Source organism: Anopheles stephensi, chromosome 3, assembly GCF_013141755.1.
Source record: "Anopheles stephensi strain Indian chromosome 3, UCI_ANSTEP_V1.0, whole genome shotgun sequence".
NCBI classification, from domain to species: Eukaryota; Metazoa; Arthropoda; class Insecta; order Diptera; family Culicidae; genus Anopheles; species Anopheles stephensi.
This window is the reverse complement of record NC_050203.1, coordinates 68,476,463-68,504,398: the sequence shown is the minus strand read 5'-3', so window position 1 is coordinate 68,504,398 and position 27,936 is coordinate 68,476,463. Positions and strand designations below refer to the sequence as shown.

At 41.2% G+C, this 27,936-nt stretch overlaps 1 protein-coding gene across 5 annotated transcripts; it reads right to left on the bottom strand.

The window, feature by feature from the left end:
- Positions 1-2,729: 2,729 nt before the first annotated feature.
- Positions 2,730-27,504, bottom strand: LOC118512974 (protein amalgam). Of its 5 annotated transcripts, none has more exons than XM_036058203.1 (10): positions 27,324-27,504; positions 16,625-17,608; positions 16,238-16,356; positions 13,385-13,570; positions 12,882-13,080; positions 12,256-12,387; positions 10,526-10,645; positions 10,270-10,440; positions 9,955-10,158; positions 2,730-7,231 (listed from the first exon to the last, which is right to left on the bottom strand). In XM_036058203.1, the coding sequence occupies exons 2-10, from the start codon at positions 16,692-16,694 to the stop codon at positions 6,966-6,968; spliced, it is 1,467 nt and encodes a 488-aa protein (XP_035914096.1). In that variant the 5' UTR covers positions 16,695-17,608; positions 27,324-27,504; the 3' UTR covers positions 2,730-6,965. The 5 variants fall into 5 exon arrangements, with proteins under 5 accessions (XP_035914096.1, XP_035914095.1, XP_035914097.1 ...); XM_036058202.1 differs by having other exon boundaries at positions 16,625-17,538; XM_036058204.1 differs by having other exon boundaries at positions 16,625-17,538; positions 27,335-27,504.
- Positions 27,505-27,936: the final 432 nt, after the last annotated feature.

Below are 27,936 nucleotides of genomic sequence, written 5' to 3'. Positions count from 1 at the left end.
AGAGCTGACACCACCAAACTCGGACAATGAGAAATGTAAATTAAAGTAATCAAAACTATAACGAAAAAAAAAACACTAACTTTTATCTCATTTGCTTTGGTAACCGATAGGATTCCTGTGGAGAGGAAAAAAAGCTCTCTGACCGGAGGACAGTCGAATTAATTATTCAATGTTGCAAATTTGAGCGATATAGGACAAAAAACGAGTATTTATGGGGTATTTATTGTGGCTCTTATTTTGTCATTAATTTTTTAAATAAAAAAAGTAAATTAGTTGGTGAAATATTGCCTGCAAATGTCAATACAAGTATGCCAATGCTGATGCTTCAAATTATGTACCGTGGAAAGAAATGGCATAATCTTCCATTAAAAGCGTGATTAAGCAACGCACACATACGCTGATAATTGTGGTTTGAGTGTTTTAATTACACCGAGCGCCATAAGTGCATTCGGGGAAAATGTGTGCGAATGAAGCGTCATGATAGCCTTGTTAAAACAGGAGATGATAATGGGTAACAACAGCAGCGACGGTCGTAATGGTTGATACTTTCGTACGGTGCGGCTTTTGTGAATAAGTAAGTAATGATATATTGTGTTGAATTCATGTAAGCAATCGTTACAGGGCTTGATTATACAGACATTTGTGTGGCAATACAAGGTTTTGCGCTTATTTGACTTATTGTTAAGAAACTCGGCACGGTCGTTTTAGCACATCCTGGCAGTCCAAGAAATACGAACCATCAAAGCAATTTTCCAGAAATTCCGAGGTATTGAGGTTCATGAAGGGGCGGTCTGGTAGCCGAGGCGACAGCGGCGCCGGTCTTCACACGGCTCATATTTGGAGGCCCGAGGAAAATGGCAGTTGTGGTCCCTCAAATTGCGATTTTAGAGGGAAGCAACAGGATTACATTTGACGACGAGGTCCCTTACGCCCCTAGGTTGATTCACCACTGTGTCAGCCACACAAGCACTTTATAGGCTGTTTACCTAGGTTGGCACAGTTAATTCTTATCTAGAAAAGGAATACTACGTAAGCTATAGTATACCAGACTAAGGCTCAAAATGGTGCTATACTCAAATCCTTCTTCCTTGAGACTACAAACCTCGAGAGCTCATGGACTGCAACTGCTGGCTCTCTGTGGCTTGCTTTTACCCATAGCTGGATAGTCAGTAATGATGGGATTTGAATCCCGGTCTTGTCGTGTGAAGACCGTTACTTACCCTTACTTATTAAAACTGCTTTGTGGTCTTGGCCTGCTGCAACAATTCTGGATACTGCTCACGGTTCTGCGTCATAGACTGCCAATCGATTATCCGGTCCGTTCTGGCGGACGCATTAACGCCATCACTCCATCTCACTTTGGGCCTATCGAAATCTCACAACTCCTCTTTCCATATGTAAACGGCCTAAAAGGACTGCATGAGCTGGGTCGTCCGCTTGGCGAGTCTAATTCGCTGCACGACGATGAGGGGAGCAAAAATCTTTTTGAGCATCTTCCTCTCCAAAGCGCCTTAGAGAGTTTTCATAAATTTCGGACAGAGTCCATGTCTCAGAGGCATATGTGAGTATAAATGGGACTACAAATGTTCTTATACACTCTCAACTTCGTCCGTCGCGACAGGTATTTAGGGTAGAGAAGTAGCCAAAACCCTTGCGCGTGACTCAACATCAATGTTGTTAAGGGTGCTGATTTTTAACTGCAAAATTTTTGCAATGTCCATGCCATTGCTTATCTCCGATTCCTAGGCATTATGCGAAATTTTGGCGCTGTAGATTGATCGGACGTTAATGCTGTTGGGTGACAATTTTATCTTAATTTCTAGTTAAAGTTAAGCTTGAAAATCAGATGGTATGGAAATCGTGACATGTCACGCATCCTAGAAGAGATTGAATTAGCCAATGAATCTATCATTAATTTGGAGTTATTGTCGATTCGACCGTGGAGTCTAGCAGCTTACAATAAATACAAAAAAAAAATTGTATTTTAAAATTTTCTATCAAGTGGGGCGGTTCTATGAAAGAAGCCAATGCTTCGCCGATCTTTACACCACAAGATACACCACCTGGACTGTCTATCTAGCTACGCATAAAAGCATGCCCCAGGAAGCATCTTGAGGTTATCTCTCTTTCTGGCCTAACCATTTCCTGGCTTACTTACTTTACCTTACCTGTCTTACTTATGAATGATACCACGTAGTTGGGTAGTCGGTCCTCACTACGGGGGAAAGGTCCGGATGGGATTTGAACCTCGGGTCCTGCCGTATGATGACCATCACCGTTGTCGCCTCAACCGCTATCTTGAGGTTGTATAGCCAAAGTAAGATAAAGAAGATGTTTGTCACTTCCAATGTCATGACTTTATGGAAGATTGTGACACCATGGCGATGTAATTTGATCTCAGTTTCTGGGTACTGCTGAACTGATTTTTACATGTGAAACTTCCAAACAATGGAGTATAGATATTTCTTCGGCAGAGAAGACTTGCATAACCGGTAGGCACGGAATACGCGCCATGACACAAACGAACAAACTCCCTTGCCAGAAAACTGGAAGCAGCTTAGAGCATGTTGAAGTAGCAACGATAGGTAGAATTCATTTAGGAATAATATAGGTTTGATCCTGTAAGTAAATAAGATTTTACTCTCTAAATATTAAAATTTATAAGCAACTTTTAACAACTTACCATCGAATGTTTGCCAACACAAAAAAGACTACAACCCCGGTGCATATAGTTTACATTTTCTTATGAATATTTGTTTTTATTTCATCGGTAGGCTATATATATATGCTTGTATATATATAGATCGTTTAGTAAGTACTTTCATTTAACTATCTCTGTTTTGCGCTTTGCACTGTCACGCCACCATCACCCTTCCCATCCGTTGGCTCATTTCGCGGCAACGAGCCATGGCTGGTTGCCATTTTGCCGTTCCTTCCCCGTTCGCTCGGTACCTGGCTAATGCTAGCTTTAAATTATTTATTGTCTTGTTATTTTATTACTCAATGGAGATGGTAGATAGATTTACTATGTATGAATGTGTTTGTGTGTGTGTGTGTGCGCGTTTCGTTCCCGTATCGTTCCGTACCGTTGAACTTACTTCAGTTTTGTTTTGATTTGCTTTTGTGCTATGTTTCATCCCCCCTCCTTATGTTTGTATTTGTATTTGTTGGTATGTAGTATTTTGTAGATTTGTGTATGCGTGTGTGTGTTCATATGTTTTTTCTTCGCTCCGCTCCACACTGCTCTTCCACTGTCCTTTTTTTTACGTGAGAAGGATCGTAAATTGTTGTTTAGATAAGATTTTAACATATGCTTTGATTTTTACTTGATATCGTGTCTCATCTGCGTTAGTTTAAGATTCTCGTTCCACGCTCCTTTTTTTTCCTAGTTTTTTAGGAAATTTAAATCATACCACATGACGCTTTGCTGGATTTTCACTGCCCGATACATTCATTTCATTATAGCAAACTTTATGTGTTTTTTTTTATCGGTTAGTTAGCTCTTAGCGCGAGTTTAAAGTGGATAAGATGATTACAGGTTAACATTTGTTAACAAAATCAAATAAAAAGCAAGGTTTTGCGTGTGTGTATGTGTTTGTGCTTTTGAGTACACGACAATTGATGTTTTCTGTTGCTTATGCTGGTTAAGCGTATTGATGATTGTTGCATTTTGTGTACGTCCTGCTCACCTTTCCCCTCTACTCTAGCTATGCCAAATTGAACTGTACAATAGGAAAACAATACAATACAATAGATAAATAAAGAAAACCAACAAATGGTAGCTATTGTTTGCAACATTGACGTACTGGCGCGGCATATATAAAAAACATTTTTGTGTAAAACATGGCTCACCGTCTTGTAATACATATCTTTTCCGTGAGCGAGAGTGCCACACCTTTACATGGGCAATCGTCTCCTTCATGCTAACCTTTAACCAGTGTATGCGCGTTGCATCTATATGTACAGTTAAACTATGATAAAGTTACAATTTTTAGTTAGTTTTTTGTTTTCTGTAGTGTTTTGCAACGATTTTCCCTTAAAGTGTTTCGTCGTGCTTGGCTCGCCTTCGCATTGCTCTTTACCAGTACTGAATTTTATTCAAGTTTAGTTTTAACTTGGTATGCAGTCGTTCCTTTTTATTGTGTTCTTACTCTCACAAAACAAAAACTAAACTGTTGGAACAATGACTCTAGATATATGTGGCTGAAAAAAAACAGCATCAAACTCCACATACCTCTCCGTTATGTCCGCTGGGGATTAAACTGGGATGTTTTTTTTTAACAAACTTTAGCTACATCAGTTTACGGCGGCGGTCTGTGTGTGTGTTTTTATATGTACTATTTTTATATGTTTGTTGTTTAAACTTTTGCTGTTCAGTTTCAAGATGATTCTTTTCTTTACTTTTCTTTTTTTGTTCGCGGAAGACATCAACAGTTTTGTATGATCTTCTGTATATCTTATTCACTTCGCCACTTAGCCTGAGCTTAGCTGAATGTTGAATAAGTGGGTTTGTTTTATTGGTAATAATAATTTACTTCTAATTATCTGCTTTGTTTTCCTGTTTTTTTTTCTTCAGTTGGTTTACATAAACCGGGATAAGGTGTCCACGATCAGCTTTAATATAGTTTGGAAGAGATTGGTTGAGGTACCATTACTAGGAGATGTTCAAACGAGCAGTTGGATAACTTAATTGAAATTATCAACTTAATTAACAAAAAAGTTCTTAAATTTTCCATCCCAGGAACAAAAAAAAAGAGCTCCTAGTAGATCGAAGTTAAAAACATGTTAAAGGGTACGGGGATATTTATGATGCGTGAAATAAATTTACTACCACCGGTTCGTCTCGTTTCTCCACCGACCGACAGGTTTAACTTAATGTGCTTTTAATGGGAAAATGGGCGGCACATGTGATGATGGTTTGAAAGGGTTTTTACGAACCCGGCACACGGGGAAAAAGGATTCTTGGGCAAGAGTTTTACGGCAAATGAGCGTGCAAAGATGCTGTGAGCCACGTAGAACTCACCGAACTCGCCCGGTGAGCAGGTGAACCCTGTCAAGGAATTAATTGAGTTTTAATAAGTTCTAAAATAACTTCACCCAAAATTATTTGACAACCTGACGGCGTCCGTTGGCATGACGAAGGGTTTTTGTGGAAGATGGAAAAGCACCAGCCTACAAGGAACGGTTTTGCGTGTGTGTGTGTGGAAGAATGCTCACGAGAACATTCTATATTATTAACTCTTGAAAGGGGATAGCATTAAGGTTTGTAGCATTATCCTAATTTTATCTCAACCATTTGCTCGCACCTGAACGAATACAAAACCTTGCAACAGCTCACTTATTAACCGCTTGGTGTGTCACTTTTAACCAACGACAATCACGCATATTCCATCGGCTCACATGCTCCACCTGCTCCCTAGGATCAATGGGCGAAAGCTGATGCATAAACATTAATTAAAATTATATCGTAAACCATGGCGCGACAGGCGAGAATATTAAGATCTCAACCTCATCCGCCACAGTGTGTTGGTCGCCGTGGGATGAGAGAGTCCTTGGATTACATAGCGCGCCCATCATCATTCCGGTGCGTTGCAACATCCTTGCGGGTGCGTGTCTGTATATGAACACGTCAAAAGGCTCATCTTCATTATCGAACCCCGGTAGTAACGGTTGTGCGGTTTTGGGTTCTCGTTACCCGTCGACTACGCCGACTTTTATGCTCGTGTTACACGAAGGCTGGTAAAGCCTAGCGCCCGTAGCAGGCCTCCTGTGTTGAGGAATATGCCGGGGGTGAGGTGGAATATATTGACTTTCGAATATAAATTATGGGCAATGGGAGAGTATTGGTACGTTATTTTAGGGGTTCAGAATTTAAAGATGTGTCCTTGAGAAAAAAAGGAATTGAAGGACCTCCAATGTATTAATAAGCGTTCATCAAACACATTGAAAACATTTAGCAAGAAGCATTAATAATACATTTTAAATAAGTAAAAAATAGAATTCTGTATCATAGTAATATGAGAAAACAAAAAATAATGTCAACAAAATAGAGAAGAAAATCAAAGAAGTTAATAAAAACAGCTGAATGATACCGAAAATCAATCTCTTCCATTTGTAACATTATGTACACAGTAACTAACACGGTTTGGATGCTTAAGTGTTCCTTACTTCCTTCCCGCCATTTTGTTTTGTACAAGCTCTTTCATGCATGATTAAACTATTCACTTTGACACGTTATAAAGTTCTATGACACCACCGGCTAAACGACACATTTTGCTACGCGATCAATGCACTGCTCTCGCCACTCTGTCCATCTTAGTTAGGCTCATCTTTCATCTTGTTTTGTTTTGTCTTTTTTGCTTTTGTTTTTTTTCTTTGTTTTTTTATTAATTTTTAATTATGTTTTCATTTATTACAAAGTGCACTTATAATTGTAACAAACTTGTTTTTTTTTCCACATTCAGCTGCCTCTTCTCTGTTTTTCAAACACGCACACACACTCAAATATGTACGCACGTACCTGATGGGATGAACTCTGCGACTACTCCCCTCGACGCTGCTGTCACTGGCTGTGTGTAAATGATTGTAAGTAGTTTTATTTAACAGCTGTTTTAATTAGCGCTAATCGCACAACCCACATCACACTGCGCCGCACAGAAAACGATCGAAATGCTTCAAAATCTGCATCGCATCGGTGTCGCTCCTTCGGTTGTCACTTCAAGTCCGTGTGTGTGTGTGTGCGTGTTATTGTTTTTAGGTTGATTCGCCTGGCCTCGCATGCCCGGGACACGTGCATCCCATAATGGGATTGATCATAGGGAGGGCTCTACTCGAGCGTACGATGCTTGTGGCTAATTTCGTCCATACTTATCGGCAATTTACACACACATACGCACATACGCGAGGGCGGCCATTTTTGGGCCGCGCACTGACCGGCTGGATGGTGCTTCCACAAAACGCAGGCTTCATGTAAACGTCAGCAGCATCAACAGACTATAAATCATTAGCAAACAACAACTAACGAACGCCACCGTGCGCCTGTGGCTGAAGATGTCCATCGCGTGGGATTTGTCGCGCGGAAAACCGTTCGGTTGGCGCGATGGGATCGGTACCGGCATCTGTGTGTTGCGTGGCTTCTCCAACCCACCGTTGGTACCGCCCGGACCGCCCAGCCCGTTGCCGGTGCCCATGGTTGCACCGTTCATGCCGACCAGCCCATGTCCGCCATTACCTGCGTGATGGATGACGAGAAAAGCAGAAAATGGTGTGATGCGAATGGTTTACGGAATGGTGTGCATATAATTGCATAGTTTTATGGCCGTGAACTGGGGTCGTGTATTTATAGCATTAAGAGGATATCCGAATTTTTGGACAACGATTTAGCGCGTTGAAGTAGTGAATGTCGATTTTGGAAACACAGGACCTGAAAACGAAACTATTTTGCAACATGAAACAATAAGTTGAAAGTTTAAAGGGGAACAGCTCAAAATATACTATGCTTTGTGTCTCTGGATGCTTCCGAGTAATCTAGAGGTTCGAAGCAATCTGATCCGAATTTGGGAGTTGTTCTAGATTCGACTCCATCCGTCCGGATCCATCCGGAGTTGGGAATCAGCCGAGTTCAGTAGACAATTGATTAACAGCATCATTAGTGGAGAAGAGCTAGCACCACATATATCGTGGGCTGACAATCCTGCTAACAGACCTCTGCACACTCTCGAAACGGCAGATCTGAATCGTGAGCGGGAGTCATTAGAGATCACTGAGGTGCTTCTAGAGGTATTTTAGGATCTTTGAAATCGCAAGCAACACGCATTCTCAGGTTTTGGTGATCAGGTTCTTTTAACATCAATTGTTTTTTTTTAAGTTAAGAATCTTCCTGATGACCGAATCCATTCTTGATCATGGCTTTGGAGTCGCTAAATTGGGCACAGATTCCGCCCAACCTATAGTGTCGTATGACTCTTCAAATGCTAGCAGAAGCTGTTGAGGCATATCGTTAGATGGGTTGTGCAACTTGGAGGAGTTTTATTCAGATGATCATGATGGACATTTTTGCACAAAAGAAGATGGCCGAGACGCCATGTTTGGCATGAAACCGAAAACAACGGTGAACTAAGTTTTTTCAGTAGACCAATTGTCTAGAAGGACCTTATTTAAAACTTCTGACCCCAATCTTCTTCTTGGCATAACGACCTCTTAGGTCATGCCTGCCATTGCTGGCTTACTAGACTTCTTGTTATCGCATTAGTAGGATATGGACTATGGGGCGAACAGCCCAGATGAGATTTGAAATTCGGTCCTACCGTGTAAAGACCGGGTCCGCTGTCGCTTCTACCATCCAGAGACCGGGTTCAGAGTGATCACTTAGTGAATTAACAAAATAGCTACAAAAACCCTTGTTTGATAAACAATATGCCTGTGTTATGAGACAAAATCGGTGTACCTGACAAGCAAATTCGCGTAGGTTCAAAAATTATTTATAATTAAAACCAAAACCCCGAGGCTGTTCTTCCTACCCTACATGCAGCACATTCACCGTAGCTGTTTTCGCTTCACATATTTCTGGAAAGTACCACTCGCACAAAATATGTTCCCGGTGCAAGCATCGGAATGTCACGACCCCGTAGTTGTATTATTTAATTTTTGCCACAGCGACCGGCGGCTTAAGCAACATTATCACCACGCGCTACGGTTGAGGGAGATTGAAAGCTGCACTCAAATAATTAATAACCGATATCCACTTCCAGGGGCCAGATGGTTGCAGCGGGAGCATCCAGGGGATGCCCAGCTACTGACGAACATAACGTTCCCGTTTTTCCCATCTCGTTTTTTTCCGGTTGGATAACGCGTACCTCTTAACCTTATCATCGTGTTCGTGTCATTAAAAATAAATAAATGCATGCGTTGATCGTGGCGAAGGACTTGATTTGCACCGAACTGTTTTGCGTGCACAGCGTCGATCACCGACAGCGATTGATAATCGAGGGGTTTTGCTTTGTTTAAAAATAAAATAAAAAGATCATCTACCGTACAGCATTAAAGTGCACGCTGGGTGGGTGGTGGGCACAAAAACGGGACGCAGTACCGGGCAATGCAACACGCAAACACCGAAGCAGCATAAAATGCGCCAAGAGCTGATAATCACATCAATTAATTTATTGTTATGGGGTGTTTCATTGTGATGCAATAAAAATTAATTGAGCCTCCGCATCATAACCAGTACATCCCCCAGGGCCGGTTGGGGTCGTCGGGGGTTTTTTTGTTGTTGTTTCCCTCAACCAGCCAATCGATACAAAAATTGCCGTGAAAGGAGTAAAAGGCCTGCTGACAAAAAAAAAAAAAATAAAACCAAAGCGAGGAAAACAAAACGATGGAAGGAAAAACAGCAGAGATTAAACACGCGAAAAGATTAAACACGGGAGCGAGAAACAAATCAGAACCCGGCCGGGGGTGTTGTTGTTAAGCTTCGTAAAAACATGAGCAAAATAGGTTAGGTGATTATTGTACGGCAGGTTTTGTTCCTCCCTGCTGCTGTACTAATGTGCTTTGAGTTGTGGGATTGTTTTTTTCTCCGTATTTTAAATCCATTCTGTCGCATCGAATCAGTTCATTAGCGACCGCGCTAATCGTACGCGCTGCAGATTGGCTAGGCGATACTCATTAAGTGCTGTTGCATCGTTTTTTGTTTGACACGAATAGATTTGGGAAGGATTTATTGAGAAATAATTGTTTTGCCTTGTTTGAATAATCTATTTTTAACAGGGCGTGGGAATATCTATGTTGTTCCGGGCGTGCTATTTGATTAGCATTAACATGGGGCAAATTTAAAAATATAGAGTGGACATAGGTTTAGATTAGAGTCTAGTTAGTTAGTTAGTTCAAACCGGATCATGATAAGCCCAAATGCAACTGCATCCATCCAATAAAAAATTAACCTCCCAAAGGACCTACCTTCGTGCACTATCAGACTTCCCAGATAGTCGTTCTCCTGTATGTGGTTGATGATGTAGGTGTCCCGGTTGAAGGTGTTCGCTCCCTTGCTCGCATCGTGGCCCTTACCGTGCGTCGAGTAGTGTTGCTTTCGACGCGGTTGCTTCACTGTCGACGGTACGTAAGGCGTTGGTGTTGTGGTGGGTTTCGGTGGCAGGTGAAGTTCTGCAAGGTGAGTTGCAAAAAAATCGCGCATCGGAACGGTTAGTGAGCAAGAGTACAGCCGTTATAAAGAATTATAATTCTGAAACGAAGAATTGCCGTCGTCTGCCTTACCTTGCAAACGTATCCTAGCGTCCGATTTCCCCAGCGCGTTGATGCTTGAGCAGATGTACGGTCCAAAGTCACCCTTGTGCAGATTTTTTACGGTCAAGTTCAGCTGCCAGGTGTACGCGTTCAGCTTTTCCTCGCTGATCGTGTACTTTTCGCCCTCGTACAGCTTCATACCTGCGATTGAGCGAAGTGGCCAGTTTGTAGTTTGTTTGGGTGTGAGGTGTTGTTATTGATTGATATTGATAGAAGATGCTCTTACCCTCGTGCTTATGCCAACCGTTCAATGGGGTAGGGAAAGCTTCCACGATGCACTGTAACATTACATGGCTTTCCACCGGTGCTGCCACTAGCTGATTTCCCGCTTTCACGTTCGGTGCAACTGGAAAAAGAGGGTAATGGAAAGGGAAGGTTTGTTTTCACTGTCCTTGTAGAGGTGGGTTAAATACGTAAGAATTATATTGAAGCTAAATTATCAGTCTTTAATGACACAACATATGGCATATTTATGGCATTAACATATTTATTAGGACTTGTTTGTCCTCAAAGATTGTTTAGAATCAATCCATTTTTATTTTTTTTATTTTTTTTATTCATAAGGAACGGCCTGGCCGTATTGCAAACCCTTTTTTGTTTTGCAATAAAATAGGAAGGAGAGTAAAAAACATGTAATAATGCAAAATCCAATCATTTAGAATGAAAGGTACAAACGCTAAAGGAGCAATAAATAACAAACTTAACATAAAAGATGTTATAAACTAAGAAAAGTAATTTGAACCTGAGAAGATAATGAAAAAAATAATTTAAAATAAAAGGAATATAATGCCTTGGTAATTTTTTGTGTCTTTCGATTTTGTACTTCGTCAGCACATGCGGTGCTGGCCATACGGCTTCAAGACGTCATAATCGAAAATGAATAAATAAATAAATAAAAAGGAATAATAACAAAAACAGAATGGCAAAAACTCGAATTAAATAAATTATAAGGTTCATATAATTGATAATAAATGCTAAGTTGATATTAAAATCAACAACATGAAGCAAACAAAACAAAAAAAAAAAACAGATCAAAACAGAATCACAACATGAGCATGAAGAAAACTTTAAATAAGAGCTGATACGTGTAAGTGTATTGCGAAAAGTACTACAGTCCTTGACACAACTATGCGAACCCCTGTGTTTAAGAATAAAAGAAGAACTAATTTAACACTCATTTTGACAATTGATTTTGGCACTTGCGAAATATTTTCATATAACATAACTATATGAACACTCCCAGGAATTTTTTTTCTCCGCTATTGTAATGGCTTTAAAAATCGTTCAAAACCGTAATTATGTGTTTGCTGTAAACGTTTTTGGCTCAATGTCATACAGCTATGACGGACAAGACACGATATTTCCAAATTTTGAATTCTATAATTTTTTATATCGCATGTCAAAAAAATCAATAAATTCTTTCATGGCCTTAAATATTTTTAATAATCTTTCCAGTGACGTGTTAGTGTGGAGGGAAGTCTCCACAACTTATTTCAAGATCAATGTTAGCTCACTCTTCTAGTTCTTTTTTATTGCTTATATAGGTGTGTGTATAATTGTGTTACGGACTGTATTAGATGTATCATTTTGAAGCATTTTTATGATGTTGTGTTAATATTTTTTATAATTTTAAATAAATAATTAGCAATACGGCCAGGCCGTTCTTTATGAATAAAACAAAATAAATAAATAATTGATTTTTAACAAATAGTGATAAATATACGATAAAAAAACTCAAACTAACAACACCTTTATCCCTTAAGTGAACAAAAGTTAACCCAGTTTAAAAAAATCCTGACCCCGTTAAACCAATGCGAGAAATTTCACTTCATCCACAATCGAAAGCAAAGTGCGACAAGTGCAAAATAAAAAGGTAACAAAAACGAATTAAACTATTTGCCCGCTGCGGGCTGGCCGGGAAGATAATGAGAAGGGCAAACGAAGTGAAATACTTACAGTTTACTTGCACATCGAACCGTTTGCTGACGGAGGGCGGCACACCGTTCGATGCTATGCAGAGATATCCTCCCATGTCGGTCCGTTGCACCTGATTCAGGACGAGTCGTTCGCCCTCGACAAACTTTACGACTGCGATGGTAAAGCAAAGGGAGAAAAGGTTGAAATAAAAAAAGGTTTAAAATCGATTTAAACTTAAAGAAGTGTACGGCGGTGGGCACAGGAAGAAGAACCGAAGATAAAACGTTCAACGTAACACTTTTCCACTCTTGCCATTTACTATGCCCCGGTCTGTTTTTTTTGTTTGCCGTTGCAGCTAGTAGGAAAACTTTAAAGTACAGAATGGGCTCCGCTAGGGAAAAAATAAAACTCCCGGAGCCAATGTAAAGGAATCTTTCCGCATTGTTCGGTAATTAACTGGCGTTGGATCTAACCTTTACCGGCTTTCCGGGAGGTCAGCTGGGGAAGTAGTTAGTAAATCAAACGCCATGTCAGAAACTATGGTAGAACAAGGGGAACGCAAAGAGACGGACGGGAGAAAATGGCGGGAAGCGACATTCAGATGAAAGTTGTGCGCTGTTTTTGTGCCCTTGCTTGTATGTGTACTATTTTCTCCTGAGAGTTACCTTGCTTTTCTCGGCCCTCGGTCCGCACGACAATATCCTTGCCATTCTCGCGCCGCCACTGTACGGCCGGCTCGGGTACGCCCGTCGCCTGGCACACCAGCTGCACGTTGCCACCCTCGTTGGCCACCCCGCCCTCGAGCGTGTTGGGTTCGTTTTCGTTCAGTATGTCCGGCGGCACGACGACGTCCAGGTTGCCCGACTGTAATTATGGTTTTTCTTGGTTAGTTTACAATGCAATGGTTCAAGCGGAGACTGCCGTTGGGGGCAGTAAGTACATGCTGTGTTGATCCATTTGGTCGATGGGAATGAAACAAAAAAAGATGACTCATTTCTCTGCATGACCCAACGAGGGATCATCAGCTACCGGAGCGATGGTCTCCTTCTTGTTTGGGGCACTTTAGCTTTTTGTACACAATTTAACGAGTCCTTTGCTTTAAAATCACAAGCTAAACAGAAACGGCTTACGTTCTGTTACGTCCTTCGTTACCGCTGTCTATGCTTACCTGATGCCGCATCGGGTCCGTGTTCACCTGGCACATGTAGCTGCCGGAGTCGTTCAGCTGCACGTGCGATATGTGCAGCTTCCACGTGTTGTGCCCGTTGTGGGTGACGGAGAGCCGTGGGTTTAGGGCAACCATGTGGGTATGGATGGCGAGAATCGCTTTCGAGTCGGACTTTATCCACGCAACCTGTGTGTGTCGGAATGGGAGGCTGTTAGTACCGCGGGGTTTTAGAACTGATAGCTTCTACCGATTTGAATCGATTGGAAAAAGGGAGGTCTGTATGCAGATGTGTTACGCAGGCTGAAGAGACTTGGAATCATTCAAGCATCACATTCAAATTGCCATACTGTGACACAATTAACAATTCAGGCAGAATTGAGCTCTTCAGGAGGAAGTACAAATGTTAAATATTTATGTAGGTGAGTATCAATCTATCACCTTAAATCTAAAGAAGACTGTGTTCGATGCCTTTCTTGAACATAATGTTTTTCTCTCTCTCTCTCTCTCTCTCATTTTTATTTATAATTTAATTTTTATTTTTTATAAATCTCTAGCCCTTAATGATCTTCAAACAATCTTTCCTGTAAGACGAGTGAATTCTAATGACTCAAGGTTTGAACAAACTAACCTAACAACCAATCAACTTTTTCGAATTTCTTCTCTCAATACTATATTTTTTGTCAATCAATTTAATTTTGTTATTTTAACAGAATTTTCCTTGTCTTCTTCCTTGGCACTTCACAACCTCGGCCTGTCCTTTTCAGCTTACTGTGACTTGATTTTACCCGTAGCAAGACAGTCAACCCTGCGTACGGGGAGGCGGTCTAGATGGGCTTTGAACTCCGGCCCTGCCGTGTGAAGACCGGCGCCGTTATAGCCTCTGACACCGGAGCACTCCTTATCTGTAGCTATTTAATTCTTCCTTGGCACTACTACAACCTCGAGAGGTCTCCGCCTGCCATTTCTGGCTTTCTGTGACTGCATTTTACCCGTAGCAAGGTAGTAAAGCCCTGCGTACGGGGAGGCGGTCTAGATGGGCTTTGAACACCGGTACTGCCGTGTGAAGAACGGTGCCGTTATAGCCTCGGCCACCGGACCACTCCTTATCTGTTACAGCTATTTAATTAGCTATGTGTTATTACCGACACAGAACAACAGATGTTTATGTGCCTTTGAATTCAGGCTATAGATGATACAAATTAATAAGAAATATAAGCTTAGGACATTAAATTGGGAACAATAAAAATGAAAAAGTTTCCCTAACTGTTTATGTGTAGATCTGATTATGTGTTTTTTTTAAGTTACCTAAGCTTTGTTCTCTGCTAACCCTCTCTTACCTTTGATGGTTCTCTACTGAAGATATTGGCCAGAGTAATGAAAGTGATGCAAGATCTCAGTCACAGGTTTTTTTTTTGTTAAAGATCTATATAGACCTCAATGTTTTCTAGAACTTCTCTAAAATCATATAAATAAGCTGCTTTTCAATATTAGACCGATTACATTGTTAGTCGCAACGTACAGTGTTGGAGACATTTCAAATTCATCAACGGAGCATACTCTTCTCGAGAGGTCTCGGCCTGCCATTTCTGGCTTTCTGTGACTCGGTCCTGCCGTCCTGCCGTAACGGAGCATACTAGCAGTTCCTTAATTGTCTCTTTATCCTTATAATTGAGGAAACTGATTCGTCAGCTATTAAAGTAACCTTTTCGTAGCCAAACTCATCGTGAAAGCTCTGTGTGGTAGTAAGTTTAATATAACAAACTAGCTTAAAAACATTATAAGAAGCACTATCTCAATGATCCAACAGCTGTAGAAGCAGTGAGCTTGGAAAACGCCAAAGGAAAAACAAAGTTTGACAGAACAATAACTAATAGACAATATGGTAACGAACAATCGCATAGAAAAAGAAAGAAGTCCAACGACAAATACACATAAAAAAACAAGATCGATTGGCACATGGGGAAAGAGTAGTTTAGATTCTAAACCACAAAACCCATGTATCAAGGGAGCAAGAAATTATGATCGATGAGCTCTAAATTTAGCCTTGGTTGGTTCTATTTTATTTCATCTTTTCTATGATAAAATATTTTTCACAACCAAAATACCTGCTGCTGGTCATTTTCACAGTAAAAATATTTCAACTTTTTTGCATCCGAACAGTTGTGCATTGGAAAAAGCTTTATCAAAAAAGGCAACAACAAAAAATAACCCCGGAAAAATTGATTTTGTTTTCCGCCCCCTCAAACTTTTATGCACGCTTTTCATTAGGCAGTGATTTTCCAATTTCTCGGGCGGTTCGATCCAGAACGTTGTTAAACACAGCCGCACGATGGTGCTGCGTGTCAATAAAAGTTGGTCTTTGTTTTCAATAAATTTCCCCAAATGAGATCATCAATAACTCAGGCTGCGAAGCTGGCATTAAATGGGGCTTGGGTGGCTGTCTTGCCGCTGGCCCAGCAGCGCAAAACATGGCGCAAACAGTGTTTTTGGTGCCAGAGAAAAAAAAGTTGGAGGAGCAACATAATATTTGGAAGTCATCCTTGGGTCACTTCTGCACGAAACACGATACCTTCTAGCACGCAGAGCAATTTATAATTCTACTTAAGCATATTAGCATTTGTGTCTGTGTAGCTCTTTGTTTTTTGTACGACAGAAGAAAAAAAAACCATCATACCAGTCACTGTAGATGGATCAAAAGCAAGTACATTTTAAGTACATTTAAGAGCTTATTAGGCACCGTCTAATGATTGCTTATTTTAGTGGAGTTTTTGTAATTAACTCAATCAAATTATGCCAGGCTATGAGTTTAAGAGTTTTATAGTTAAAGTAAATAATATTCTCATTACCACCTACCCTGTATTGTCCAAGATTGTTAACGACGCAAGTGAACGATACGTCACGGCCCTGCGTCACCGTAAGATTGTCCAGCGGTGCCAAAAACTCCGGCTGTGCCTCCGTCTGAGTGCCATGTCCTGCCGCGACGCGACGAGCAAACAAAAACAAATAAACAATAGTGAAATCCCGAAACGATTTTCATCGCCTCGTTTCTTTTTTTTCGGTGAATCGTCGTACCGTTTGTTTGAGGACGGAAAGAAAGCATCAACGGAAATAAAAACGGCTCGCAATAACGGAAAGCGGCAAAGGCAACCGCGCGCTCTATGTACATCCATTATGATTATTTACCGTCGCGCATAAATCATACTAATTCGAGAAATTAAATTTTCGAATCGCAAAACTTACCGTTTACCAGCAGCACGACTAATGATATATTTAACAAAAGCTTTAGCTCGAGCAGATTTATGTATCCCATCGCTGCGGCCCTCACTGCTTGCCGTGGTGCATTCGGTTCCGGTGGCGAGCGTTTGCCTGGTTGCGTTCGTTCGGTGGACTTGCACTGGAATGCCGTCCGTATCGCCTTCTTGAGCACAATTCACCCGCTAATGCGCCACGGTAAAATCGGTCCTTAATCCCTGTACTTTTTTTGTGTGTATTTGTATCGCCTTCTTCGCTTTATTTCGCACCCTCGAAAAACTTCACTCACACTGCGCACAAAGCCAGCAAGGGATGAGTCACTACCACTTTGGTTGGCTGCAGCACCATCGCACCACTCGCTGCACTTATTGCAAAATGCACCGCGACGCGTCCATTGTGCGGGGCGAAAACCACTTCACTCGCGTGTCCTTACGAATCGCCGTTCGCCGTTGCATTGTCGTTCGCGAATCGTGAAGGTAGTGCGCGCGGGGGACGCCTCAGCAAACGGGCCTCAGCTGCATCTGCACCACCGGCCAGCCATCGTAGGAAAATCGTTCTCACCATCCACCCATCAAAACCCCTTTAACACTCAACCCGGCCACCCGGTCGGCTCGCTGATGCGTGAACTGTGGCGAGCAGCGTTTTATTCATCCGCGTAATGCACCGAAACAAATGCATGCCCTCAACTCAGCCCACATTTCGCCCGCGCGGGTGCATTGGTTTTTTGGAGTGGACATTAAAATGTTGATTGCAAAACGGGAAATACACTTTCTCTGCCTTTTCTTTGCTTTCCCACTATGCTCACACACACACTAGTACACACTGTATTCTACATTATTTGCACATACGACGGGTATGGACGCTTTGGCGGGTGTGAATATTTAAAGATGTAAGCTGTGAAGCTGTGGAACATTTAAGTACACTTCTTTGTTGGAGGTTTTTTTTGCTGTTCTTTGTTATTGTAATATTTCACTGAAAAATGGGGCGACAAATGGGACGCAGCCGAGCGAGCGTTTGAAATATGGCGGTTTGGTGCTGGTGAAAGGTTGTTAATTTGAAAATATGTGCAGCTGCACATACGCTTTAAGTGATTGCCTTTGCCGGAACGGATGGTTTGCCCGTGCCCGGCTGGTCTATGTAACGGGGTTCGTGGTGCAGGATGTTTGGTAGAGTGGTAGCTACATCATGACAAAAAAGGTGTTCAATCGGGAGTACGTGTCTATGGTATCTGGACGTATCAATTTCTAGGTAAGTGGTAGTCTAGGTCTGGACGTATCAATTTCTAGAAGCATGGCTGTATATTTCATTGCAAAAAAATGACAATAAGAGGGTATAAAACAGTAGAATTTTTCAATAAAATTTGAGAATCATATTCAGTGAAGATTTTAACGATTTCGTGAATTAAAAGTGTATTGAAGTTTGAATTAGAAAAAAAATGGACGACGGCGCTATAAATTCATTACGGTTCTTTTCCTATAGCTCAAAAATACGATTTAACTCACAAACACATCTAGAAACTAGATAAAAGGCTCAAAAAGTGCTCTTCTTACAAGCTCTGACGGTTTAATATGTTTGGAGGACTGTTATGGCAAATACGACGCCTATAGCTCAAAGTCACTTAATGAGTTGAACTTAATGGACCAATCCAACAGAACCTGATAAGCCGTAAATGCCGCAGATCATCTCAAAGCTTTAAGAATAAGTAGTTATGGTGGCGTATAAAATGAAAAATTTTAAACCCCATCAGGGCAATCCTTCTAAAGTAGTTAAATGTGACTAAGAAAAAATCATCCACCTAGGAGAGCGTTCATATATTATTACCCAGGATGAGGCATGCTTGACACAGTTCCAATTTCAAAAATTTTTTGGCTGTAATATGATGGGTATAGATATTTTCTCATATAGATATTTTAAAATCAAAATTGATTTTAGTGCTGATTTCCGACCAGAGAAAGTTTTTAAACTCGTTCTTAAAACGATCAATCAAAAGGCTCGATGAGCTAACCCTCCGTGATCATTTCGTCAATCGGTGTTTATGTGCTGGATTGAAAGCTCTAGCTTATCAGATGAATCGAACACAAATTAATGTTCGATGTATTGATAAGTATGATGCCTTCAATTGTTAGCATATCGTTACATTACACGTACCGACGCAGCACTAGCAGTAGTCTGAAGTTTGATCTTCAAAACATCCGCCCGGACGAACCCCAAGTTGAAAAAGGGTTTGCCACTCCTCATACCGCGTACACTGCGTGGTCTTCCAACAAGAAGATTCACAACGTGTCCCCCATCCAACAGCAACCGGAAGTGTCATCGCTGCTTCCGCAACACCAAACGCGATCACGATTGCGGAGAAGACGACCATGCAGATTTTACAAGAGGGAGTGTAAGGGAATAATCGTTTTATCGTTCGTAGCGTTCCCTTGAGTTAGGCCTCGATTAGGGAAAAATAAGCTAGAACAAGCAGTCTCTTTTTGGAACTCAAATACAGTGGTCTATGTACAGGAGAATTTATTTTTTTATCAACTCTTGTGTGTCGGCCACATAATTGTTTGTTAGGATTCGGGACGGCATAGCTGACATGTGACACTAATAAAATCATTTTTACAATCCTGGTAAGGAGTTACAAAAAACAAAAATCAATAGATTCTTCTCTTACAGCGGTTCTTCTTCGATAACGTTTTCTGATTTTGAAGAAGAGTCAATAGAATTCGAGGTAATGTCCTATTTGGGTCAATAATCTACCGCAATATTTTCGGTGGCCGAGGCAATAGCGGAGTCGATCTTTACCCAGCAGGACCGGGTTTTAATTCCCATCGTTTCCCCGAAGCAAGGACTGCCTACCCGTCTACGTGCTATAAATAACTCTTAGACTTTATGTCCTGCTTGACCTAATAGATGAAATGAAAACTGTGTAACCATTCAACACAAATTATATTTTGTGGCTTTGATTATATTTTCCAACAGTAAATCAAACCATCAGCTTATAACTAGGACTTTGTAGAACTGAATTGTACCAACTGTTAAATCCAGATTCATGATTAACCTTGCTGTAACTTTTTTACTCTTGAATCATAAAATTCATCTTGTAATGTATTTGATTAAAAAATAAAAATAAGTCCTTTATCTTTTACTTAACTATGTAGATCAACCAAACCAATTTCCTTGCTATAAGCTTTCAAAGTAAATGTAAATGCAAAGTAGTTTGAACTAAGATTCGGAAGATTATTCATTACAAACCACCATGAAAAGCTAACAAACCGTCCGGCGTACTGTGAGCTGTAACGAAGCTGTTTGTCACCGTTGAGCCAGCATTTGGAGAGCGCCACAAAGCACCACCACCGACACCACCGAAGTGGCCGAATAATATTTGAATATTACAACTACAGCAGCCTCACGTACGGTCGGGTTCGCTGTTCGCCCCACCCCCTGGAAGTCAGCTTCCTTTCGACGAAGCAACACGATTTTCGCATATTCGTGACCCGTGCCCCGAATATGAATACGGAATTCTATTTCCGGCCCGCGGTTCGGGCGACGCGGTTTCGTCCTGGGTGGGGGGGTGGTTTAAAACGGCGCCCAGCACCCGGTACGTCGGTTTTAATAGCCGGCAGGATGTACCGAATGTTGAGTGCCTTATTATGAACGTAACGTCGCAGCTGTCAACTTGATTTTAATTAGACCATTCAATTGATTACCATTTGATCGTGCCACATACGGTGCCCGCGTTTGCGATGAAAGCGATGTGCGCGTTTGGAATGTTTTCCTTGCGCCTTTTTTTTTGTGGGACACTAGTTTCCCGGCCCATCCGTGTCACTTTAACAACGCAAAATTTAAGCACACAACGCGATAGTTTGCGATTGATAGGTGTAGTTGAGCTCCCTTTGGGAAACGTAACCGATACCGAAAAGTATAAAATTATAGATCAATCGCTTGAAAAACAAGCTTCTGGCGACAGAAAACCAACCGTATAAAATCCGTTTCCAATTGGGATCACTGCTGAGCAAAACAAAAAAAAAAAAAAAAAGATTGGATTATCGCACAGTATTAAATAAAATCCTTCCACATAATTCATCGCCATCGATCGGGAAAGGTATGCGATTGGGGCAGATAAATTAAATCGCTAGCCGGATTATTGCCGATTGCATTGCATCTGTCCGAGGCGAGTGAAGGCAACGCGTTCCGTTTGACACTATCGTTTGGGAAATATTTTATCGCAGGTGGATGAGGTCAAAGTGTGTAGCGACAGTTTTCAGTTTTTGGCCACTACACTTTCACACGCACGTACGCTGCAGTTGGCATTCCTTTCGGGAAGAATGTTAATGTTCACAATTCTTTGCATGGTTTGCTGGTGTTTTCCCTCTGGATGGCGATGCAATCCTGTTTTGGGAGGGTTTTATTGAATAATTTTGACTATAAGTATTTTCAATTATAATCAACCGGTGTATTGTTACCAAATATTTTTAAATGGGATATTTAATGATTCTATATGTACGAGATTATTGTGTGTCTTTTTTTAAATTTCATATAAATCAGTAATCAGTGCACTGATGATTGATGCTATCTGATCTATTTTTTCATTAAACATGCGCCTAGATGCAGGCAAACAGTTGTATCTAGTCCATCCACGGAAGCATATTACTGTGTGCAGAAAAGCGTGCAGTATTGTATCATGTGTTTGATCAGCTTGTGCAAACTAGAATTGTTGCATATTGTAAAACGTGTGCGGGCCGGAAAAAAATGTTTAAATACCAGTTCCGATAGATTTCTGTTGACTTAACTTATTGATCAATGATCCAGCCTACTCTGTCAAGTCTTATGAAACTGGATTTGTGTTTATTTTGACGCAAATCAATTTGCTCACATTCAGCAACATTCAGAAAGCGGTGTACAGGAGGAACATGCCATTCGGCACATGCCATTAGTTGTTTGTACATCAAATATGTGTACGACTAAGCTGTGAGCTACGGATGGTTTATTGCATAAAATTAAATTGTAGCATTTTTGCATCTCTATTTGCATCTGCAATGCGTTGTTTAATGTTAACTCTCTGTCGGTCAGGAATATAGCTCACATTTGAAATATGGATGCTGGTACATTGTACATGTTAACAGTTAACTTGGTCAGGGCTGCCATTAAAAATAAATCATCGAATTTTTCAGGCACGTTCTCGATAGATCAGCTAATTCTACGCCTTGACTTCAGAATTAGTGAGTAAAAGCTCAAGTCAAAATTCAGTAGAGACTCTCCTCGATCGTCAGACACTCTTTCAGAGACTAATTTTAAGGGATAGATCACATGGATGACTTCGTCTTAGAAATCGACCGCCAGTTTTGTATGACTAGTTTGTCCAGCACGCTCGTCAATTCTTAGACTGATCTCTGTCTTCTGGATTTAAGTTTTACAGTCAATATAAAATCGGGTTCCTCTTCAATTTGCTGGAAATAAACTATTGGGTGATCGAAATCTGTCCCCAATCAGACTTGTCAGAGTTAAATCAACAGTGGAAAGATTATGTAAAATTCAAAGCGCACATAATTGATCGTTGGGATCTGCCTCTCTTTTTCCAAATGTTTTTCTTTACGAAGAAATCTTTAATTACAGTTCCTCGATTATCTTCTTCTTCATTGGCACTTCACAGCCTCGAAAAGGTCTTAGCCTGCCATTTCTGGATCCCTGTGACTTGATTTTCTCTCCAGCTACGAGTAGTCTGTGCTGCGTACGTGTAGGGGACTCGGAAGGGATTTGAACACCGGTCCTGCTTTGTGAAGACCAGCGTCGTTATCGCCTCGGCCACCGGTTCGCTCCATTTTTCGATAATAGCTGCTCAGCCATTAGGCCAGAACTCCATAGTTACGAAAATAGCTGCTCCAAGGGGCATAGCTGATCCAAATTAAATGATTCCTCTGTAATAGTTTGTCCGTGTACTTCAGACATGACAAAAAAGACGACACACACTGCTATCTGGTCTATTTTCTCCTAGACTCAAGAACCAGATTCTGTTGTTACGTTTCCATTAAAAAAAAATACACAAAATTCTTTGCACCAACATAATTATATTTAAAAAAAAATCGTATAATTTATTTCCCCGAAAACGACGCCATTTAATTGAACCACTTATTGAAAGAACCAATAAAAGCGAAGCACTTTGCACTTCACAACATCCCAATATTTGGGACGCAATCGTTAATGTTACCCACATGTTAAACGTGCTCTAAATTCAAAAAAGCATGTAGAGCGTCACCCCGGTCACGTCGCGTATGAAATAGATTCAAACTAACCGAGTCTATTATATGAACGCTTTCTCGGCGGCACGTTGTAAAATTTTATCACCGATCATCATCACCGGCCAGGCCACACTCACTCACTCACTCGCTCGACCGAAGAAGGCCAGGGCGAGGAACAGCAAGCAGAAGAACAAGACAAAAAAGACGGAAGGACATTTCCCGGAGTTTATTACATTTCCCCGTATATCGTCATTATGCTTGGCTGAATGGTGGTGGATTTAGATTCGATTATGGTAAAAGTAGCCATGGCGAGGGCAACAACATAAACATCTTCGATACGCTTGACAAGCCATCGGGAACGGGAAATTTGTCCCGGAAAGTACAACCTTTTCCCCCCCGGTTTCGTCGAAGCCCTGCCTTGCTTCGCGTGTCTGCACACGCTCTCCGCTTTGTTGTCTGATCGAGTGTAAAAGTACTTTTTGGTCATTTTTTTTCGGCCCTCGCTCGCTTTATGGGTTGGCCCTACCGCACTCACTGCCCTGAAACCTGTGTTGTGGGGTCTAGTATGACTTTTTTTTTCTCTCCTCCACAGCCGATATTGGCAACATTGTTTTTTTTTGTTGTTCGTCGTCCCATTCGTTCTCGAACGATAATGGGGGTTGTTATGGTGAGGAACATTATTCAACGTGTTCAACTGAGAAAATTGGTACCGTTATGACGAATTGATGGCGCGGGACATACATATACCATAGATAGATGGCGAAGGTGTGAAAAGAAGCTGCAAGGTCCATCCGCATTAAGAAGATTAGCATCGAAGCGGGATGGGACAGAATGTGAAAGTATTGCAGAATGGAAGCAATAAATGTGAATTATAACTATTTCGGAAGGAGGGATTGTTCTATTAGCTTTCTGGGGAATTGTTACGATTATCCTTGAAAAGCTCGTTTTATGATGAATATCATTGGGAAGATGTATACGTTCTAAGAATTTAGACGGCCTGAAGCAGTCGCTGTCCTGTCATTTGTTTATTTATAATTTGAATCGAATTCCAAAGAAGAGATCCTTTAGGAGGAGGAAAAATTTCATGAGGAAAGATTTGCTTTGTGAGACTTATAACTTCCTTCTCCACTTTGTGAAGGAGAGCTAACATCTAAGAATTTACGAAACTAATCATGAACTAAAAAGTTTATTTTTTTAAATTAGCTTTTAGTTTCTTGATTTTTATACTTAGTTTATTACTATCTGTAAAAATGTACAGTACAGTAAAATAACTTAAACCCTGTCATTGGCATAAGGTTATTTATTGACTCCGACTTTGGAAGTGAGGAACAATTTAGATTCCTTCGGACTTTTAATTGTATTCGCTCATTTTTGTGATGCTTACTAAAAAAAGTAGTTATTAAAATCCACAAACATATAGTAGAAGGTTACAAAAATATTAATAACGTTTCATAACTAGTCCATAATTATGTTCAATGATGTTTAGGGGCGGCCCGATGGGAAATGCGACAACGGCGTCAATCTTCATACGGCAGGAACGGATTCAAATCCCATCCAGACCGTTCACTCATACTGACTATCCAACTACGTGGTATCATTAAGCCTAGTGAGCCAGAAATGGCAGGCATGACCTAAGAGAGGTCGTTAGGACAAAAAAGAAGAAGTATGTCTATGTTCGATATATTGGAGCTTCTTGTGTAGACTAACAAACTATAACTTGCGGAAGTATAATTTGCAGAAATGAAAGTTCGTAGTTCCTTTGTAGTGAAGATTTATTTTTTTAAGAACAATTTTCAATTCGATAAGCTTTGCAGTGATTTAGCAATATGCTATTGTCTTCACGATCACAAGTTTTCTTTTTGAGGAACTAGTTGAACGTTTGGGACCGTCACTGTAAAATGTACAAAATTTCTGAATTGAATAACTCTGAGAATATCTTATGGAATCTGGAACTTTTAAATTTTGATATGGACTTTCTTGATGGACTTCTTTGGTGCTGGAAACCAACTGGTCAAAGATCTCTGAATATATCTGATAGAATCTAAATTGAAAACTTGATTAGGACGTACTTGCAACAGTCACTAGTGCTGGTAGTCAACTGGTCAACAGATGATTCTGATGATATAACCTAAAGCTAATCTTCCCTCAAAAACGACTTTGACCATGAACACAGTTGAATCCATATAAAATGTTGAGAATATTCAAAGACTAAGCACTCACTCACTCTCTCAATGATGATTTTCAGGGAATAAAAAGCCTGTATCGTCAGAGAATCTTTATTGGGGAATAACTTGATTGTATGCCTTCAATTCAAAGCACTTCATAATTAATTCAATTGTTTGGGTAGTATAAGAAAGGGAAGTCGTAATGGACCTAAATTAACCTCAGTTTTCGGAAAACTCTTCCAGCCGAGTAAGAGCACAAAGTTGCTGTAGCACTTAGCTCAATCAGAGTATCAATGGAACGAGTGTTGACTCTTTTTAATATTTATAAACATAATAATTTTAGTGAACTATTAAATTTGTATTCTAACTTATACTGTATTACTCAATCATCGTGCTTGAACAGCTTTCCGTCCTATTATACCAGGATCTTTGCAACTAATTAACTATTAGTTGGAGTGAAAAAAGCAGGCCATTAAAATACTGAAAAGTAGACGCAACCACATGCTTAGCGTGAAAACTAATTTAATGCTTCATTTGTTTGTGTGTGTTTGCGTTTTTTGGTTCTTCCACTAATGATGCTCACTAAAATCAATCGCCAACGATAAAAGCCAATCAATGCTGAGAGGATTCCCGTACAGTGCTTTAATTAGTCTGCGAAAAATCAATAAATTAATATTTCCTGCACACCGATAATAATAGCCATAATCAGAACCAACAAAACTAAACCAAACCAAAAAAAAAGAACCATTTCATTCGATAAAGGCAGCACAAACAAAAACCTCAAAGCATCAACGAATAATCGGGCCGGCACTCAATCATCTTGACCCGCGCACAAGCATCACATGATTGGCATGATCATGATTATCGTGCTCAATGAAAGCTTTACACTATCTATTTGACGCGCACTGTGAGGTCACGGCATCAATGGGTCTTAAATAGACAATCGGTTCAACATAAAAAGGGCATTCCGAGCGACACACTGCACTGTTACGGGGGTCCAGGTCGGTAGCGCCGCAATGTTTATTACTCGCTGGACGATTAATTATCAAACGTTGGTGACGCCGGTTGATACTGCTAATAATGTGGATAATGGGAGGTCGCGTGAATAGAGAAAGCATGATTAAAGTCACGTCCAGTATTTAACGTCCATTCAATGCTTGTGTTCTACGTTTCATTATTGTTGCTTTGTGTAGCATTTAAAAGGGCGTCATTAGTTTCCATTTATTTTTGGGATGTTGTATTAATAATCGGCAGCAACTGACGGTGTTGGTAATTGTGGACCTCACCAGCGCATCGACGATGGAAGGATTCTTGGTTTTCACGCCCCATTTGCTAGCGCGTCCTTCTTTTCAGCTTTAATCAAGTGTCAGAATGTGGAGCATTTGGATGACAAAACTTCAAGCAAACTAGCAGCAAAGTGTCTGCTGCGTGAGGAACACGGTTTCACTTACAATGCAATATCTTGGGCAGTCTCCACCGGTTGCCCGTTTCATTTCGCCACGACAGCCTGTCATGCCACACAGTCACACCGTTGCACATGGCATTCTTGTTCTTGTGCACAAAACTTTTGCACAGCAATCGAGGTCACTCGGTTGTACCGGGGGACGGATTCTTTCCTATTCTAGGCCCACCTCATTGCTGATTATTTGTACCGATTTCATGCTTTCATTATTGCACCGGTGCGCTTCTGGTCCCGGGCACACCGGGTTGTTCCGTTCATTTCCACCACGGCACAATGAAACGAGGCACCCGATATGGAGCACTATGTTGTGCTAATTTTGTGCTGCCACTGCCGGGAGCTTCAATCACGGTTCACAGGCGGTTCGCATAGATAGGTACGAGATGAGCAACGGCACGCGCCACCTCTTTCAATAACATGTTGCTTAGTACAACAATCACCCGGCTCGCCTCCCACTATCGGTCGACGATCTTCCGCCACACCGGAAACATGGACAGAGAGAGAGAGAGAGAGAGCGAGATAGCGACGAACACAAACACTTGCACTCACACATAAAAAAAAGGCGAAAGGAAGAGAAAAAAATGACACACACAATGTAACGCTTCCCATCGTTACGCACTCGCCGATAAGAAGGCACCCATGATTGACCTTTCGATTCCAGCCACCCTTTTTATCATGTTCTTTCCCTCCCCCGTTCAATTCGTCCCCCCCCCCTTACAAACACCTCACGCTACACCACCGTTGTTCATTCTACAGTAAAACGAGGAACGACCGAGATGATAGTTGATCCTGGCACATAAATTCTGGCACCGTGACACCGGAAAGTATTCGAAACTCACTGCTTCCTTACTGGGTCGTAAAACCGGAATCACTTCGAAAGCCCCCCGGTTCGTACAGGGGGCAGGTACTACGGAATCGAGCACGTGATTTTGCCGCACGGCGGATCGAAACGGATGTACCAGAACCAGGGTAGTACAGGACGACGTCCACGATGCATCCGCGCGCTATGCAACGTCAGGATAAACTGGTACGAAATCGGCCCGCCTGCCGGTACGGTACGGTGCACGAAGGCAACTTCGGGCGTGTGTTTCGCTCGGCAGGACATGCAACCGAACGCTTTGTACAGCTGCCGAGTGGTGCTTGGGCCGACCGAACCGAGGAGAAGGTCTTTCTGTTTTTTTCCCGACGAGCTTTTCCGATAGCGAAACTCGTTGCAGTGAATCGCGAGTTTTCCCCTAATGTTACAGCGGGAAAAAACGAGTCCTTTCGGAGCTTTCGTGTTGCGTGATGGAGCGAAGTAGAAGTGCTGGAAGAAATCGTTTATGCGTCGTACGAACAGATACACTTATCTCGTTTCTTCCTACGTTCGGAGAAGATCGAGTGAAAGTTTGATCTTAAACAAAAGATTGATTTAAGGCGTCTGCAAGCAGCAGGAATGGAGCATGATATGAA